Here is a 17,494-nt window from a genome sequence, read left to right as displayed (position 1 = left end):
AAAAGTAAAAGCAAAACATTACTATCCTGCACAAAAGGCGGGACTGTGTATATTCAGTGATGTGTACCAGGAATTCCTCTCCCTGTGAGTATTGCCACCTGCAGGGAGCACCATGCAGGTCACAGCTGCCTGGGGATGAAAGTGTGTGCCTCCTCTGCTCCCAGCCCCAGCAGAGGGGCTCCTGCACGCCAGCCTACGCTCAGAGCAGGCTGCCCCTGCCTGCAGATCTTGCTGTAGAGAGCCTTGCTCCCATGAACAATTGATTTGATAGCAGAGGAAAGAAAGAAGCAGAATTTTTAAAATCCTCCCAGCCCCAGTCGAGGGACTCATCGTAAAACCATCAGACAGAATTCAGCAGAGTGGAAGTCCCTGCTCTGGTAAGCCCCAGCCACGGAAGGCGAGGGAGGCCGAGTTCAGGGTGGAGGTGCTCCTGCTGGATGCCCCACACTCCCTCATGCCGCTGTTACCGACTGACCTGTGGTGTTACACATCATTAATGTTAAAAAAAGAGCAGCGAACAAAATGGAGCTGCAGGCAGCTCACACCTGAACTGCAGCCCCGTCCCTTTTGCTGGAAAAGAATTGCAATTTGGCGGAACCTTGATTCCAGAAATTCCTGGTGCATGATCATGCACATGGGCATATGACTCTGGCACGCAAGGAACTGTAAATGCAGTATAGAAGAGCACATTTGTTAACACAGTTTATTGGCACACTTATTGGCAAAGCATACATAAAATACAGTTGTATTATATAACACACTGACTCACTGTGTCTTTACATGATGAGCTGAACATATTAATACGTAAATGAAAAAAATTAGTTTCTTTTATAAAGTTTCACATAAATACACTGGAATCCAAAAAAAAGTAAAACAAACAAACAGACAAACAAACAAAAAGGTTTGAGGGCTTTACAAAAATATTATACAAGAAATATACCATGAAAAGAAATAACAACAAAGCCAACTCAGATACAATAATAAAAACACAAAAGTTTTAGATTTATTAAGCTGCCCACAAAGTTAATGGATTACATGGCTTTAAAATATCCGGATCAACAGCAATTTTACAAAGCATAAACTCTCATAGGACTGGGTGTCATTTTCCACATAAAAATATTTCTCATGTCTTCGATGAAAAAAAGACATTTCTTGTTTCAGTATTTTTATTAAATGATGGAAAGAGTATCTACCGGCATCAGCTAAATGTAAATTAAAAATGCTGGATCCTTTAAATGATTAACCAATGAAAGAAAAGTCAAAGAAACAACAAAAGTTACTTTAAATTACTTTTCCTTAAAAGCTGATTTTTTCTTTTCTGAAACAAGAAATTTCAGGTGCAAGTTGAAAAGCAGAAAATATATTACAATTGTAAAAAGTTTTACATAGTTACGTTAATGAGATCCTGAGCACTGATGACTTGGTAAAATATGGCCATTGTTTGATGAGGAAAAAAACAACCCCTCCAATAGAATGCATTGTCAGGAATTTGCCATGAGACGCTATTTAATTATCAATTATTTTAATTGAGGTCAGTGCCAGTATCGTGTTGTATGTGAAAGCTTCCAAGAAACGTATATGGAAGTTTATACAAGATTTTTCTCTAATTAAAAAAAAAAATCAGATTTAGTTTAGAAATAGATACTGTATCAATTGAAAGGTTTTTTAAATTGTTTTGAAGGATGCTGTGAAGCAGTAATTAATAACCCACTGACATATGTGGCAGCGGGTACTGCTGCAGAATAACCTATTGGGAAGCTTGTGGCGTGGGGTTTTCAGATTTAGTCTCCTGGTTAGCAGGAGGTTTGCTGTTCCATGGGCTGTTATTTCCCAGTGCAGGTGAATTGTTGAAATCTTCTTCATCATCCATGCCGTTTGCTGCATCATACTGTGTATTCTCTAATCTAGTGATAAGCCTTTCATCTTCATCTCCAAATTCGCCTCCCATCAGAGTTGGTTCTCCTACCACCATCACATCCTGTGAACAGCACCCAATATTTGTTATATGGAAACCTTGAGAGAGAAAAAATCAACTTAAAAAAATTATGTTAGAGAATTTGCATCTCTTAATTTTGTGATATTTGCACAACAGAGTTAAAAGTGCCTGCATAGCAGGAATCAGGAGACAGGCTTACACTTTGTTTCTAGTTTAAGTGAAATACCATTAACACAACATCTCTCTGGCTGCGTGCTCATGGCTGTGGATCTCAGGAGCCTCAGAACAGAAAAGCAAGCAGACTGAACTTTTTTTTTAGGAAAAGGCTATGGAACTGCCTTAAATTCCTGCCTGAAGAATTTAGGCTTTATCCAGTCTTTCTTCCCTGAGCCATTTCATATGGAAAGGCACCAGGGTGCTTTTCAGTTGCAGCTCTGTGCTATGTGTATTTTAGAACTAGTTTTAAAGAAACCACATTTCTTATCCTTAGACTTTTCAAATGTGGAGCACGGCACTCTAATAAAGATGGTAACTCTCTTATCCTTAGCCAGCCAAGCCCTTCTACGCATCCAATATACTTGACATTCTGCTACTTAATTATGGTAATTAATTTAGGTAAAGTTTTAGATAAAAACAATGTTCACACTGATTTGACAATTTGCATAGCTAATTAAGTCATTAGCAAAAACCTGCTGATTGCCAACAAGCCCTGAATTTACCATCTGTTATTTCATGGTGCCTGTCACCTAACTCCGTGTAGGCAACCCTGCCGCCAATCTGTGCAGTAAGAGGACCAATCTGTCCAGCTGGTACCGTAAAAGGAAGATGAAGAGGGCTAATTATAATTACACTGATGAAGCTAGTAGTCATCAAAAACTGAAGCATGCAAGAAAGAAAGGATTCATCTAACCACTGCTTTAGGTACAGATTGTCCTTCCATGAAAACAAGTAAACCGCCTACTGTACTCCGTGCATCGCAGATTTGCTGCAGTAAACCTAACCAGCATGGGATAGAAAGGTGCAAACTTGAGATTGGAAAGCAAAGGTGCAAAGCCAGAGAGCTCTCTTGTTCTCTCTGTTCAATAGAAAATTAGGCTGCTGTGCTAGCCACTACAAGAAGTACGTGGAATGCATATTTTCATGCAGCTCAGGTGGCAGGGCATCAGGTAACATTTGGCTAAAGTGCAGTCATTCCAGATGTCTAACTTTGTACCTGCTGATTTAACAAGCCCTTCACAGTCTCCTAGAGAACAACAGATTCGTCTTTTAAAGGATCTGTTCCTCCTTCTGAATGTAAAAGCGTTTGTGAAAAGCAAACAGAAGACAAATGTTTGCATATAATGCTTTTTGTTAAAATCCACTATTTACTTAATTCCCCACAAAACAGTATGAATTACTGCCTCTATTTATGCTGCTTCTCGATATCCCTTAGCAAAGGCTGACATGCTTCAGAAGAACGTTTATATCACATCTTCAGCCTGTGCTATGTGACAAATTTGTGAGTAGATGGATACTGCTGCATGATATCCTTTTACATTCTCTACATTTTGTTACTCCACCTATCCATAACATCCTTTGTTAAATCAAACGCACATAGCTTTGCAACATATACGTTTAAAAGACAAGGGTGCTCATAATCAAAAGCCTCTTCTAATTCATTCCTAAATGACAGAAAATGTATAGTGTGCACTGCTGAAGCAGACCTGATCTCAATGCATTGCGAGAGCGTTAACGACAAGAGACCTGGCAGAGAGCAATCGGGATCGGAGCGTGCAGTGATACGTCAGGCAAGAAGGACCGCAGTGACTGAGACACAGAATCACAGACCAAGGTGGCAACATCTCCTTTTACTTCATTGCTCGTGAGCATGGGCCCTAATGCTGCCTCAAGTTCTGTGTGCTGCCATACCAGGAAGAGGTCAGCAACTTGGATGAGACTTAGAGAAGTGCATCAAAAATAACTACGGGGCTGGAACTGCTGGCTGGGGAGGCCATGCAAAAGGATTAAATGTATATTGCATTGTCCAAATGACTGGGAGGGGTAAATATCCTTAATAGCTGCTACTGCTGAAAGGAAGAGTGTCATCAGTTTAGGCCAATCTGAAGTACTAGGGCACTAAGATGACATTAAGTAAATGAAAATCTAACACCCACTGATAAGACGATATTCCTGTTGCTGAGAACTGCAGACTGAGGATTAATGACCCCAGTAGAATAGTGCTAGCTTTGCTGCTCGGGTCTCCTAACAGTGGACTGGGAAAAACCTCAATCTGTGGTAGGGAACATTCGTGCATCAGTGGGGTGATAGTCAATGACCTTGTAAGTATTTCCATCTCTAACTTCTCAGGCTCTTTGCAAACATTATTCCTTAATTTAATGACACCCACTGAGAGGACAGTTTGCACTTATATTTCTCTCCATGCCACTGACTCTTTCTTTCTCTCTCTGGGAATTAAACTACAATTATACTGAGGTTAGCAGAGTTTTCCCTCATTCTATTTAAGAAATAGATATCACAGTATTAGTTACAGGACATTAAAAGTATCTATCTATCTATCTATCTATATATGTATATTCTTGACAATCCTGCTGCTTATACTATGTCAGGCAAAAATACTTTCTCAGGAAGCGCACATGCTGGTTCCTCCCCGGAGAGGATTCTGCTCCTCAGACTGAAAAGCTGAAGACCCCACCGAGTGTACCCCATTGAACCTCCACTCACTAATTCCCGTGCAATGACCACCAACCTCTGAGGAGGACTGGAAGTGACTCCTTTTAGAGCCCCTCAATGCTTCTCCTTAAATTGGCCAGTGGGGGTCACTGCTGTTGAATGACACAAGGCTCCATCCCTCCCAGGGTTGAGGCTGCAGCTCTGGAGTGCTCCTAGCTCCTGCTCATGGAGTGAGAAGCAGAATCCAAGAATTAAACCCTAGTCTCTTGCATGGCAGCATACACTGCTATGGCCTAGTTATGGTAGCACATATTTTGACTAGATTAGTTTAAAAAAGATTTAGACTGTAGTCACTCAATCTTACTCTGTGATTAGAAACAACATTTTCGGTCAAGGAATGTCTCACGATAGTAAAATAGGACTTCAGTGAAGCACTGTAAATAACGCAGTGGATCTTTTACATTATCCAATAGAAATGTATTGTTTTATATTATAACCATAAAGCAGCTTTCATTTATATCATACCTTTCATCCTGCAGTATCCCTAATTGCTATCCAAACTAAAATTGATGCATATAAACTACACACAGAGATCACTTCCGACACAACTCAAATGCAAGCACTTCTATTTAACAGACCCGTTGTTTCTCATGCTTCCACTTTTTTATACCTAGCCTCAACGTTTAGCTCCACGATACCCACTTACATAACTAGACTTTATAACTTGGGATTTTAAAGATCATCCTCTGACTAATCAATTTTTTACTGGTATATGGCAGTAAAAAAAAATATGGTGAGCCATATAAAATTCCCTATGCCAATGCCTGCCATCTTTGCTCTGTTATTTTATCTTGCTTTGCTGTTAATTTGTTTTGTTAATATGTAACCCAGCTCAGATGTCACAGTCCTCAGGAGTACACAAACAGTGCTTCACCAGCCTGACATAACTAAAAACACCTGAAACTATTTAGGAAAAGTTTTAAGCAAGCCTCACACTCCAAGGACTGTAAGTTACACAAGTTTTAGTAGCCAGCATGCCTGTAAGTGCTAAGTCAAAAGAAGACAGGTAGCTCCTCTTACTTTTTTAGTGTTAGTGGTGATTATTTTAATAACTGACTTTGTAACTCCTTGCCACAAAAATTATTAATTACTTAGAGCCCCTCTGTTGCCCTCCTCAGTAATGGTCACTATCTCCAAGATAAAAACATCAGAGTGAGATTTGTGTTGAATTGATCTATAGAAACAGAACTGACACTTTAATTAGGTTTCAGCGTAAACACTTTCTACAGGAAAATGGTTATCTTTCACATCTCATCATACTCCTCTCTGTTAACTTGACATTCTGGTCTTGTTTGGTACATTTTTCTTAAAGCGCAACAACTGGAAACCAATTTGCTCACTCTCATCTGCTTAAGGCTAAATCTTAGATTCTGAATTGCAATGTTCTGAGACGTAGGATAATTTCTGACGCTAATCTTCTAGCCCTGGAACTGCACCTCCTGTATTACAGCATCCATTACAAAACACCTAAACCTGCCCCCTTTTTCTGAAACATGTATTGCTGCCTTTCACTTTAGCAGGTTTATTTATGGATTTGGCTTTCTGAAGAGCTTACAAAGAACTACAAAGAGAAATAGAGATTATAGAGGTATGTAATTCATTTAAAGAGTGCAAGGAGGCTCTAATTAAGACTCTGGACGTAACAAAGAACATTTGATTTACTTAGCGGCACGTAGTGATGCTTTATTCTTTTCAACACAAATGATATTTCACTGGGTTCTTGGTTACAGTATTACCCGCAACAGGATCTTCATTAGTAAATGAAAGCAAAATCTACCTATTAGTTCTATAGCATCCTAGAGCAATGGTTCTTAGAATTTGCAGGAGTTGTGGACTGTTATCAAATTTCCAAATTCAAATAGATGAAAATGGATCAACGTGAACTGTCTTCACTAAACTTAACCGATTTTTAAGCGATATGGCTGCATGGACCACTTCTGATCATCTTATACATCTAATCCACAGATCACAATGTACAGGGCACTGGTCTGCATACAAGGGTCTGATCTTAAAAGACAGCTTTATTGAAAATGAAGAATACAAAAAAGAAAAAAAAAGAATTGGATCTCAATTGTGAAGAGGTGAGAAAATGGAGAAAATACATGGAAGAACACTGCAGTTAGCTTCAAATATTAGAGGAAATCAGTAAGGTGTAAATGCTAAATAATGACTCACTCAAACTACATAACTAGCTGTCTTTGAAATTATAAGAAAGATAACATTAGAAAGACAAGCTTTGTATGACCCTTGCAGGAGGAATCTTGCCTATCTCTGCTTTCAGTTTGGAGGAAAGAGGAAGCTGGTTATCCCAGTGGGTTAACATTTTTCCAAAGATCAGATATGATCAAGATCAGTAAATAAATCTGAGAACAGTTTTAATGAATGGAATCTACTAAGACTAAGACATATGAGTGGACAGCTTCTGGGTCCCTTTTTTGTTGACTTTCTTTACATCCTAAACAAAGGGCAATACATTTGTGGAAACACTGGAAGTATTCAGCCCGCACCAATGGGAGCCTGAGAGAAGCAAACTCCTGGTGAGTGAAATAGCTCAGTATTTATGCTATTGGATGGACTTCAGTGGCATTTGATTGTGCTTCCAACGTGCTGCAGCATACTGCCTTAGTATTTATGGATTTGAGGCAAAGAATCACCAAACAACTGAAAGGCCAACCTACACATGAGTTCTGCACTGCAGTCACGTAGCATGCTGGTTAACTACATTTGTCTGAAGAAAGCTCCCAATACGTAGGAAAAATGTTAAACAAGAGACTTGGGAAGAAATGGTACCACTGACAAGAGAAGATGCTGAAGGTCTGCTACCAATAGCATGAGAACTAACACAATCATAGAAGATATGCTGTAAGGAAAAAGTAAGTACAATAGAGTGCAAATGACTGTCAGAAGAGCAAAACATTGCATTTCATTTAGCAGAGCTGAGGAAGTATGAAAAAGACAGCAGACATGAGGACAGCATGAGAGCGACCCTGCTGAAATTACTGGTGAGAGGAAACGTGCATATTTGCCCACAGTCAGAGAACCTTAAGATGATTTTGAAGACTGTGTCGAGATGTATCAGAACATGTCAGCACAGTCCAAGTGCTAATAAATATAAGGCAACAAAAAGGACACAAATGGTACTGATAAATTAGGTTTCAGCAGCTGAACTTCACACTGCAGCACTAAAGTGACCTTCACGTGGAAATACAGTGCAATGATTTCACTTTCTGGGCTTGGACTTGTATTGTCAGTGCTGACCCCGCTTGAAGAACTGATCAGAAAATACATAGGAATAGGGAATGCAACAGCCTCCTATTAACGAAGAAGTGGCTGTGTAAGACAAGTACAGCTACGTATCAAATTTTGCTTAGCATCATGTATTTATCTGAAGATCTGCAACGTGCTATGGAGAAAATGAGATATGTCTGAAGTTTTAAACTTGGTCATTTAAAATACAGCCAGCAGTATTTTACCTGCTTTCAAGTCACTGTCCTGAAAATTTACAATTTGCCTTTCCAGACAAGAAGACCTCATTACAGAAACAGGAGCTAATGGTGTTGCAGAGAAAACTGGATGAGGGATGTGGTACATTCAACTATTTTGTGTACACAGCATTACTATAGGAGCAAAACTGAGTAATTACTAATCACAGAATAGTAGAATAATTACTAATGTTCTAAATCAAGAAACATTACATACAGTAGAGATCAAGGAAACATTCTCTAACCAGGATTAATTTACTATCAAAGTGAAAACAACATAGAAGCATAAAATGGACAGGAAATTAGATTCTGCTATGGTAGGAAGGCTAACTTTGCTAGCTGAGAAGAAACCACTGGAGAAAAAGAGAAAGCTTACATCTGGACTACATGATTTTATATTAATGCAGATTTGGTATGAATATGAGCTCATTCCTGGGTTTCTAGAGAAAGGATGATGGGAAATATGGAACTGGAACTAGCTCAGTTCACCTGAGTCATGGACAGAAGCAAGAGTGATTCCATTCCTTTTCTCTAATAATCTCTCTTTATGTGGAAAATGAATGATTTCAGAACTTTCCCATGTTTCAAGATATCTTCAATTCCATAAAAGGAAAATAAAACACTAACTGATTCACTAGCTTTCAACAGCTAGTAACAGCTGAGGTAAAGTTATGAGAAAGAAACAGTGTCTCTCTTATGAAGATAGGTTGAAGGACATCTGATGCTGACTGGACACAGGGAAAATTAAAAGAGAGGAGCTTTAAGTTAGATGTTAGGAAGAATTCCTTATTCAGAGAGTAGTGGGGCACTGCATCAGGCTACCCAGAGAAGCTATGGATGCTCCATCCCTGGAGGAGTTCAAGGTCAGCCTGGATGGGGCCCTAGGCAGCCTGAGCTGGTGGGTGGCAACTCTCCCCATGGTATGAGGTTGGAACTGGATGATCTTTACGGTCCCTTTCAACCCAAGCCATTCTGTGATTCTATGAAACAGAAAGCAAGTTACTGCTGTCTGCTGCTAACTTCAGAAAGCAGTAGCATGTCTGCTGTAAGAAGGCCCACTTCAAAGAATGCATGATTTTGAAGAAACACAGTAACAGCTCCCTATTTAACTGAAAAGTGTTGAATAGTTTTACACCAAAATATCTTACCACTAAAATTATTTTGAGTTCTGTCTATCCTACAGAGTTGCCCAAAAATCATTTCCATCTGGTTTGCTATCTTTGCCTTGGGGAAGATGGGAAGAACTGTTGGTATGTCAAATCAAACAGCTAAGTATTTTCCACTGTGCCAAGCAAGAAGGTCCTAAAAACGGAACCTGATCCTCCATAAAAGAAGAGTTTGGACCACATCACTATTCTGGTCCCGGAAGCAATCGATACTGAAAAAATAATAGCTACTCAGCTTCCTAAAAATCAGTGAAGACTGAAAATCTATCCTTCATACTATGATAAAGTTCACCATGATGTCTCAGGTGCTCAACTAACATCCCCATCAGGAAGAGCAGTCTTGACTGCTATACCGGTCAGGAGTAGCCTCTGAATACCTGAATCAGCTGGAGTATCAGTGGAAGTGACAGACAGCTATCAGAGGGCCCAATTACACTCAAATTTATGAGTACACATGGCTGCCACTGAGGCCAACAAATGTCAACATCTCTCCTGGGAGAGCAGGCCTCAGAGAAGTAGGGGGTCAGATTCTGCTCGTGCTGAACGGAGCTCAGGGCAGAGAGTAGCCAAGATAAAGTGATCTTCCTGACTTTCAAACTTGGAGACAGCAGGGAACCAGCAGGTTGCTCAGTTTTTCACCTAATTGCTGATTTTTTGTAAATAGAGTTGATCATTGATCCAAGGGGACTTCTGGCAGACTTAATCAGTGAGGCAGAGTGGTCTGTGACATGAGGGGATCAGGTAGCTGGCATTCTGACTGCTTCGTGCTGCCAGAAAAGCCCAGAGTTGCCTATATGAGGGAAAGAATCTGACTTTAGACATAGGAGCCACGTGAAAATTTTAATACAAGGAGAAAATATGAGTTTAATGTACTGAAGCTCAAAGCTGTTGAAAGCTAGTGGATTGCTGAATTGGTTGCTAAACAAAAATCTTCATTTCATTTCACTAGTGTTAGTCTACTCCTTTTTTTTTTGTCTGGGTATTCAAGCTTTCTAGGAAGTGCCTGCTTCGTGCTGACAAAAGGCCTGTATCCTTTGTCAAGCTTCAGAGGAGACCTAGCTCTTTCCTATCTGCTGATCAGAAATCCAATAAAATTCCCTGCATGTTATCCCCAAGATACCACTTTATAGTTCCTATGCTACCAAATTAATCTCCCTAGCTTTAAAATGCATGAGCTATCTCCTTATTGATTAAGGCACATTTTGTCACAATTCAGGGTCAGATTACTCCTATGTCGTGACTAAGGCAATAAATGTGACAACATTAAAATGACAAGAAAGGACTTGGCGTTTCTCTACCTAATTAGGATGCCAACAGTCACAGCTAGCAGGGTGAATAAACTGAGACCCATATTCAAAGGGATCTCCCTGCTGCAAATGGAGTGGTTTGATAAAGAGATAACGTCTGCAGGCAAGTTTACTCAGAACTTGTTCTACTTAAGCAACTGAACTCAGCACCAATTTGAGATGAAGTACTAATAGAGAGAGATGAGAAATCTGCTCAGGTATGGTAACCCTGCTACACAGGGGCTCGTGCTCACTTAGCAGCAGGACATCTGCAAGACACTCCTAGTGCTCATACTACAGCTGAAAACACAAGGCCCAGTTAAGTCCTACCATCACTGGAAAAACTACTGACGAGTTGGCCCCAGCCCTGAAAACGCCTATCTGCTGCTCAGGATTGCCCTGTGTGAGGGTCAGCCATTAAAGCTGCACTGCAGAATGGCTCCTTTACACCTCCCCACTAATCCTCCAGCTTCCATGGCATACTATGCAAGATTGCTTTTTGCCTGTTACAGTTTTGCTCAAGAATGCACCTTCTTTACAAGGAAAGAATTAAAGCATTGTAAGTGACTCAGGCCTAAAAGGAAAGTGAGACTTACAGGTACCTGACTTGACAGACTCAGGTTTGCAGCAGCTGACTTTTTCTTGCTGTTGGTACTGTTTGCGTTGTTCCCAGCACTGCTGTTCGAAGTGCTGCTGGTGGAGTTTTTCCTTTTTCTCCGTTTGGTTGTTGGTTGTCTTGTGGGTTCTGCTGCAATAGAAGGGTAAGAAGCAAAGGCAAAGGTAGATATTGTAAAGCGTTTCAGAAGCACTGCAATAGTTTTTTATCTCATTTTAAATTCACAAGTTTACTACTAGTAGTAATAGTAGGAGTAGTAATAAGTAGATTTAGATATGAACCTTAGGATAATACTTGGACCAAAGCCAGTGGTTTCTGCTTTCATTTTTGTGTAATAGACAAGGTTTATTTTTCCAGGCTATCTATTTGAAAGTGTTTTACTAGTGGGAGTATCATAGTAACAATCAGGAAATTCAAAGGGGCTGTGCAGCCTGCTAAGAGTTTTGCAAACCAAAAATCCAGATCCTATTCTGATGTAGGTCACAGTCTCAGCTGCCCCAGCCAGAGACAAAGGGACAAAGGAGCTTTCTGCCCTGCTGGCTGCTATCCATACAGCATATGAGCAAGTAGCATGCAATCCCCTCCTAATTCTGATATGGGCTTAATCTTTAAAACTGACATTCACAAGCAACATGTTAAAGAGTGCTGAATGCCATTTGTGAATCTTCCAAACTTAGACCGAATCAGGACAATTACATAACTTCTCCTAAATGGAAGTAGAGCAAAGGTTTTCAAAATTTGGCTTTGGCACCCATGTGAACAGTCTTAAATACACAGAGCTTTAATAATCCGAGAAAAGGGAGAACTATGTTTTTGAGGTGTAAGAGGAAGGAGACTAGATCCAGGCCTGTAAATAGCATGATATTAGTCTCAAAGACAATTAATTATGAATTGTTGCTGTAATTTCAGACTCACAGCAGGAAGCTGAATTACACAAACTATAAATTCTAATGGAGTCAGTAGGCATTTAGCATTCCATCTATATGTATTTTCGTACTAAATTACATCCTATGCATTTGAATGTGCACATAAATAATACTTGCCTTACATTATGTTTCATCAGACTGAAATCATGGAAAATCAGAATCATTTTCAAGATTACTTCTGAAGCAGTGCTAATTGTTATCACTTACTTTCCTTTGCAAGTAGATTTACAGCAAAACTTCACCGTGCTTCTGTATTATTGTAATACTAAGATAAATAAAATACTGGAAATCAAACATACCTGGTGGGGCCACCATTCTCTGCCATTTTTGAAACAAGCAAGTCTTCAAGCAGTCTCGAGGACTCAGATTGTAAGTTTTATGTCTTGACATCAGTTCCTGCATTGGCTCCAGTATTACACACAACTGGAAGAAAAAGATCAAAATTGAATGATTTCATCATTGTTCAGATTCAGCTGATCAGTATTTACATAGCTGGAAGGTACATCCTTGGCTTTTTTGTTTGTTTGTTTTTCCCTCTGTAACACAGTATGCCTCGTGTGGCTCAGTTCAATCTGCACTGTGACTGCAGCATCAAAACTCTGAAGTGAGAAAACTTTTGCTCGCTATTTGACATCTTAAGTATTATAAACAAACAAAAACAGATAAACTTCAACTCTGGTCTTCTGCACTATGCAGATTTTCATGCTTGATTGGCAAAGCTGCAAAGATGAATTAATAAATCATAAAATGCCCACAGCAGGTTATCATTCCAGTACAGCAAATGTACACACGGCGATCTTCTGACCTCCTGCACCCTACAATGAGGCTTTCTCAGGAATGAGGGCTGTAAAGACAATCTTTTATCTTGCTGTTCCATGCAAAATAATTCAAATAATTTTGCTCCCTTCTTGTTATGAGGACTGTGCATTCTCTTCCCATCACATTAATGACATGTCCAAGAAAAAAACATTTTATTTTCCTTGTCAGCTTGAATGCTCTATTACGTTGAAGCTGAAAATTTCCTGAAGCAAACCCTCTCTTCAAAAACAGTTGCTTCTTATACATTTTCTATCTGCTCACTTAATAATTAAAATCACTGTTCACTGCTTTTTGCTCCTGTTAGCACAGCAGATCTAGCATAAAGAACAATGAGCTGGTTTCTATTCCCTCCTGTTTATCACCACAGAATCATTTCCAGTCATTTAAACCTTATGCAAAGCCACAGAAGACAACAGAACTGCACATACATAACTGAGGGCTTACACTCATTTGCAAAATCCTTGGTTTTTGGTTATCCCACATGTGAAAAAAGTCCATATTCCACCTGAAATTTGCAAGGCTGACACAGAGGAGGAAAAGGTTCCTTCCCTGTTAACTGAGCACGTTTGATAAAGAAATAGCTGACACGGAATAAACATGGATCTCACGTGTCATTTTCAGAAGCATTTTCAAAGCAAAACTGCATTTAAGAGCAGGGGAAGGTTTGGCTTTTTACCAGTAGGAGTAGGCTGGTCAAATGAGAGGTTAGAACAGCCACTGCAAAAAGGCATAATATAATTTGTCTTGATTTGTGCAATGGACCCTTACTGAATTTTCGCAGGTCTTGCTGAAGGAGCACCTTGGATTTATTTCAGCAGGCGAGGTTTTCTTCTGCACTTTTACAAACATGTAACATGTGAAACAAATTCCTTTCTCTGGGATGCACAGCTGATTAAAGTTTGTCCGATGCTGCCATGCGTACTCACTCTCATTCAAATAAATGGAGATTCCAAGCATGCAGGAAAAATAGCTGAAAGGGAGCTGCCATGAGGACTAAGAGATGAATTCAGCGTTTAAATATTATTATGTATTGGCGCTATCATCTGATGAGCCTTTCATTAACAGCAGTTAAAACAAAGATAACATAAAGCAGCAGGGAGAATCAAGAGCTCCAGAATGAGGAATTACTTTTTTTTCCAACTGCAGAAATTGAATCTGCAGCTGCTTCACCGACCCTTTCTTCTTACATGGGCTTTTTACATATATTTTCTGTACACAAGCATCTGTAAGGTAAGAGACAGAGAACTACTATCAGATTGCACACATTGTGCTCAGACTTTCCTCTGGTACAATGGCCTACCATAAATTAAAAGCATCAGGTTCTAAAATGTGTATAGGATCCCGTTTATGCAGTGAAAGAAGTGCTGTATTTTGAGTTCTTATTCAATTTATTCTGTAACCTGCAGGCACTACCTCCAGTTTTGGGTGTGTGTGTGAGAGGGATTTGTGATCATAATTGACACCATTGCTTTCAAAAATCTGGGTTTCTGACAGGGTAGTCTAAATTGTCTCATTATGCACAGATACTAAGAAGCATGAAGAAGATAGCTGTGATAATTCTTAACAAACTAGTTAGCCTGGGCAGAGCATTCACTCACACAGCTCTAGTGCTGCTAGGACTAAATGTAAACACGCGTGTAGGGTCTTCCAAGATTTCCTTAGGGACACTTTATTCATGACACATTTACTTCTCCGTATATATTTATTGTTGGCAACAAAGAGAACATTTCTTCTTTATCATCTGGCAATGATGTTTCCTATTGTGTACAAACTAATGCGCACTGAGGAGAACTTCACAGTCATTGCTGTCTGTAGATCTCTTGGCTAAGACAGCAGGCTGAGCCTGCCTATAACTGCTTTCATTTCACACACAAGATTAAAATTGGATATGAGCCCAAAACATAGCGAGACCTGACTGACGTCACACACATAGATTCAAAATGATGAGCTCTGGGGCCCCTGCACTGGGACATGGGACACTGTCAACTTCTGTAGGATATTGAGGAGCTGCACAGGCTAGCATGAATTACTCTTCTGGTTCTGGGGCTGGGGAATTTTCAACCAGTTTCTCTAAAGTCTACAAATTCTAAGGTCAGCTTCAGATGCCTGGGTAATAGAAGGGTACTGCTCTCTATAGTGACAAGTCCATTTTAAATGCATCTAGCTCGTGAATTGGACAGTAATGTAGCAAACTGGATTAATGGTGATTGATATTAAATCTCACAGTCTTTTTCTGTGCCCTCTGAGACCTGCTCAAAATCTACTGTGCCTCAAAAAAAAAAGAGGAAAAGATCGTGGTCCGATTATCTTAAGTCTGAGGTACCTGCCAATGACAATCCATACCTTGTTTTTTTTTTTCAAAGATACAGAAGAAAAAGTGAGAAGATGCATTTAATACATGGAAACCACAGAATCACCAAATAGCTAAGGCTGGAAGGGACCCCGAGAGGTCACTGGGCCCAACCTCTGCTCCAGCAGGTACACTTGCCCAGGACCACGTCCCCAACTCTGCTGCTGGTGTGTACTGCAGCTGGCAGACTTGTCTGACTGTATTGTTTTACAAAGCGACTTCTTAAAACAAAGCTAACAAAACTTTTTACATACTCCTACATTCATTTGCATAGAGAAGAAGCCTGTAGCTTCTGACTGCCAATTCCCCACAGATTGCCCCACCTCACTGTGAGGATTCCTTTTCAAAATAGCTATTTTAACATTTTTCAAGGCCTGGATAATATTACAATGAACAATCCTTTACTGTAGCACTACAATAATAATAATATTTCAAACATCAACAAAACCAATCTCTTCTGCAACCATTTTCTGCACAGCTCAGAACCAGTCACCCAGGAAAATACCCTACAGACTTAAAGACTTCAGTGCGGTGACAATGTATGATCAAAGGAATAATTTCTACTTTTCTAGGGACACAGAACCTTGAATAGCAATGTTTGACAAGACACAGTTAGACATTTCAGTGCTCCACACCTAGACAATACAAAAGGTGGGGCTCATTTGCCTGCACACAGGGTCTAGTGCCAACTGAAATGCCATAGGTGATGCTGGATCTGGTTCAGCTGATCTCTCCTGCTGTCCAAGAAAGACACAAAGCTCTACGTGTAAGTTTCAAGCTCTAGAAGCTGTTTTTAGTGCCTAGGCAATGGAATTAAGCCTACGGAAAATATAAGATAGCTTTTGAAATACATTTGTAAGAACAAAGATCATAGCAGAGAATACACTTTCCCTCTGGAGTGCTAGAAGATACGGAAATAACTCAGCATGATTCCTAACACCCCAGAATGATTAGAGTTAGTCTTCAGTCATGTTTTGTTATTTGTACTCATCACCGTGATATCTGACCGTTGCTGCAGAGCCACGGCAGTCTCACTGTGAAGAGCTGTGGGCAGGATTTGGTCCTAGAGAGGACCACAGCACTTTGCAGTGAGAGAAGTCATTGGCATGGAAAGTTTATCCTCTTGGGTGTCCAGCATACAGTGTGACACATGCATACATTTTGGCATTGCATGGAGTGTCAGTGACTTTGGTAGAGTTCCATATGGATCCTATGGACAATTCATCAATTACAGGGCTTGGATCCAGCTTGGGAAAATGGTAATGTTATACCCTTGGGGCGCAGGGAAGTGAAAGTAGGGAACATAATAAAGCACAAGGCTTTTTGCATTAGCAAAGCACACATCTGGAAGAATTTGATTATGTTTGTAATGACTTTTTTTTTTTTTTTTAGAGGAGAAGACTAGAATTTATAGGTTTCAGAAAGTAGTGTGCTTTAGGAAAGGAGTTATATGAGGAGATACCAGAGGCACTGCAGACAGGAGTCAGAGGGTTCTGAGAATATGGATCCACACGTAATTTCCTGTAGTGCTTCAGTTATCAGCAGAGCCAAAATCTGCCTGTGTAAGTAAAGGGTCAGATTCAGCTCAGAGATCGCTCCAGCCACACCAAGAATGTATTAGGCTTTATGAATTTTGTTCTGCTGTTGGCATTCTGTTCTATTCTGAGAAGAGATGTCTGTTCAGATAGCAGCGAGGATTAGCAGAAAGATCCACATGGAAGCTCTCTTTTACCTTACTTTAGCATGGCATACACAAGCTTACATATCCTATCGCTAATTTAATTTCTATGTACCCTCTCCGGGAAGCCTCTCGTCTCCACCAGAGTTTTTCCAGTTGTTACAGTGAAGGTCTGACACACTTCTGGCGAAGATGCCAGCTCTGAGCGGCAGGTGGCAGAGCTGACCCAGCTAACAAGCTCTCCCCCTGCGCACAAGCTACAGAACACAAAAGAACTCCATCGTTTCACTGCCTTTTGCATTTTAAATAGAATTCAGACTTGAGTCTTGCAACACTTACGTGGTGAGGCTGACATAATCACCACGCCAGTTTCTTTAAAGAAGGAAGCACATTTGGTGCTGGGCAGCCAATGAGTTCCAACTCTACCAAAAGACTCTATTTGGAGAACTCTACCTTCCCATCATTAGCAGTTTTCTCCATTTAAAGCAAAAGTTTCATAAGCCAC

General features: G+C 40.1%; 1 protein-coding gene across 9 annotated transcripts in view; it reads right to left on the bottom strand.

The window, feature by feature from the left end:
- Positions 1–677: 677 nt before the first annotated feature.
- Positions 678–17,494, bottom strand: part of LDB2 (LIM domain binding 2) — a 209,427-nt gene continuing 192,610 nt past the window's right edge. Inside the window, exons 6-9 of one of the 9 annotated variants that reach the window (XM_065735756.1) lie at positions 12,442–12,565; positions 11,197–11,348; positions 4,683–4,825; positions 1,893–1,978 (exon numbers count right to left, since the gene is read on the bottom strand). In XM_065735756.1, coding sequence (XP_065591828.1) covers positions 4,721–4,825; positions 11,197–11,348; positions 12,442–12,565 — 381 coding nt within the window. In that variant the 3' untranslated portion in view covers positions 1,893–1,978; positions 4,683–4,720. Of the gene's footprint in view, positions 2,014–4,682; positions 4,826–11,196; positions 11,349–12,441; positions 12,566–17,494 lie in introns of all 9 variants that reach the window. The other 8 variants (XM_065735758.1, XM_065735757.1, XM_065735755.1 and 5 more) reach the window with 8 other exon arrangements.

Source organism: Cyrtonyx montezumae, unplaced genomic scaffold (genome assembly GCF_038088225.1).
Source record: "Cyrtonyx montezumae isolate F1298 unplaced genomic scaffold, pur_monq_1.0 scaffold_2, whole genome shotgun sequence".
Classification (NCBI taxonomy): domain Eukaryota; kingdom Metazoa; phylum Chordata; class Aves; order Galliformes; family Odontophoridae; genus Cyrtonyx; species Cyrtonyx montezumae.
The sequence above is the reverse complement of the archived record's forward strand: the minus strand, read 5'-3'. Positions and strand labels throughout refer to the sequence as shown.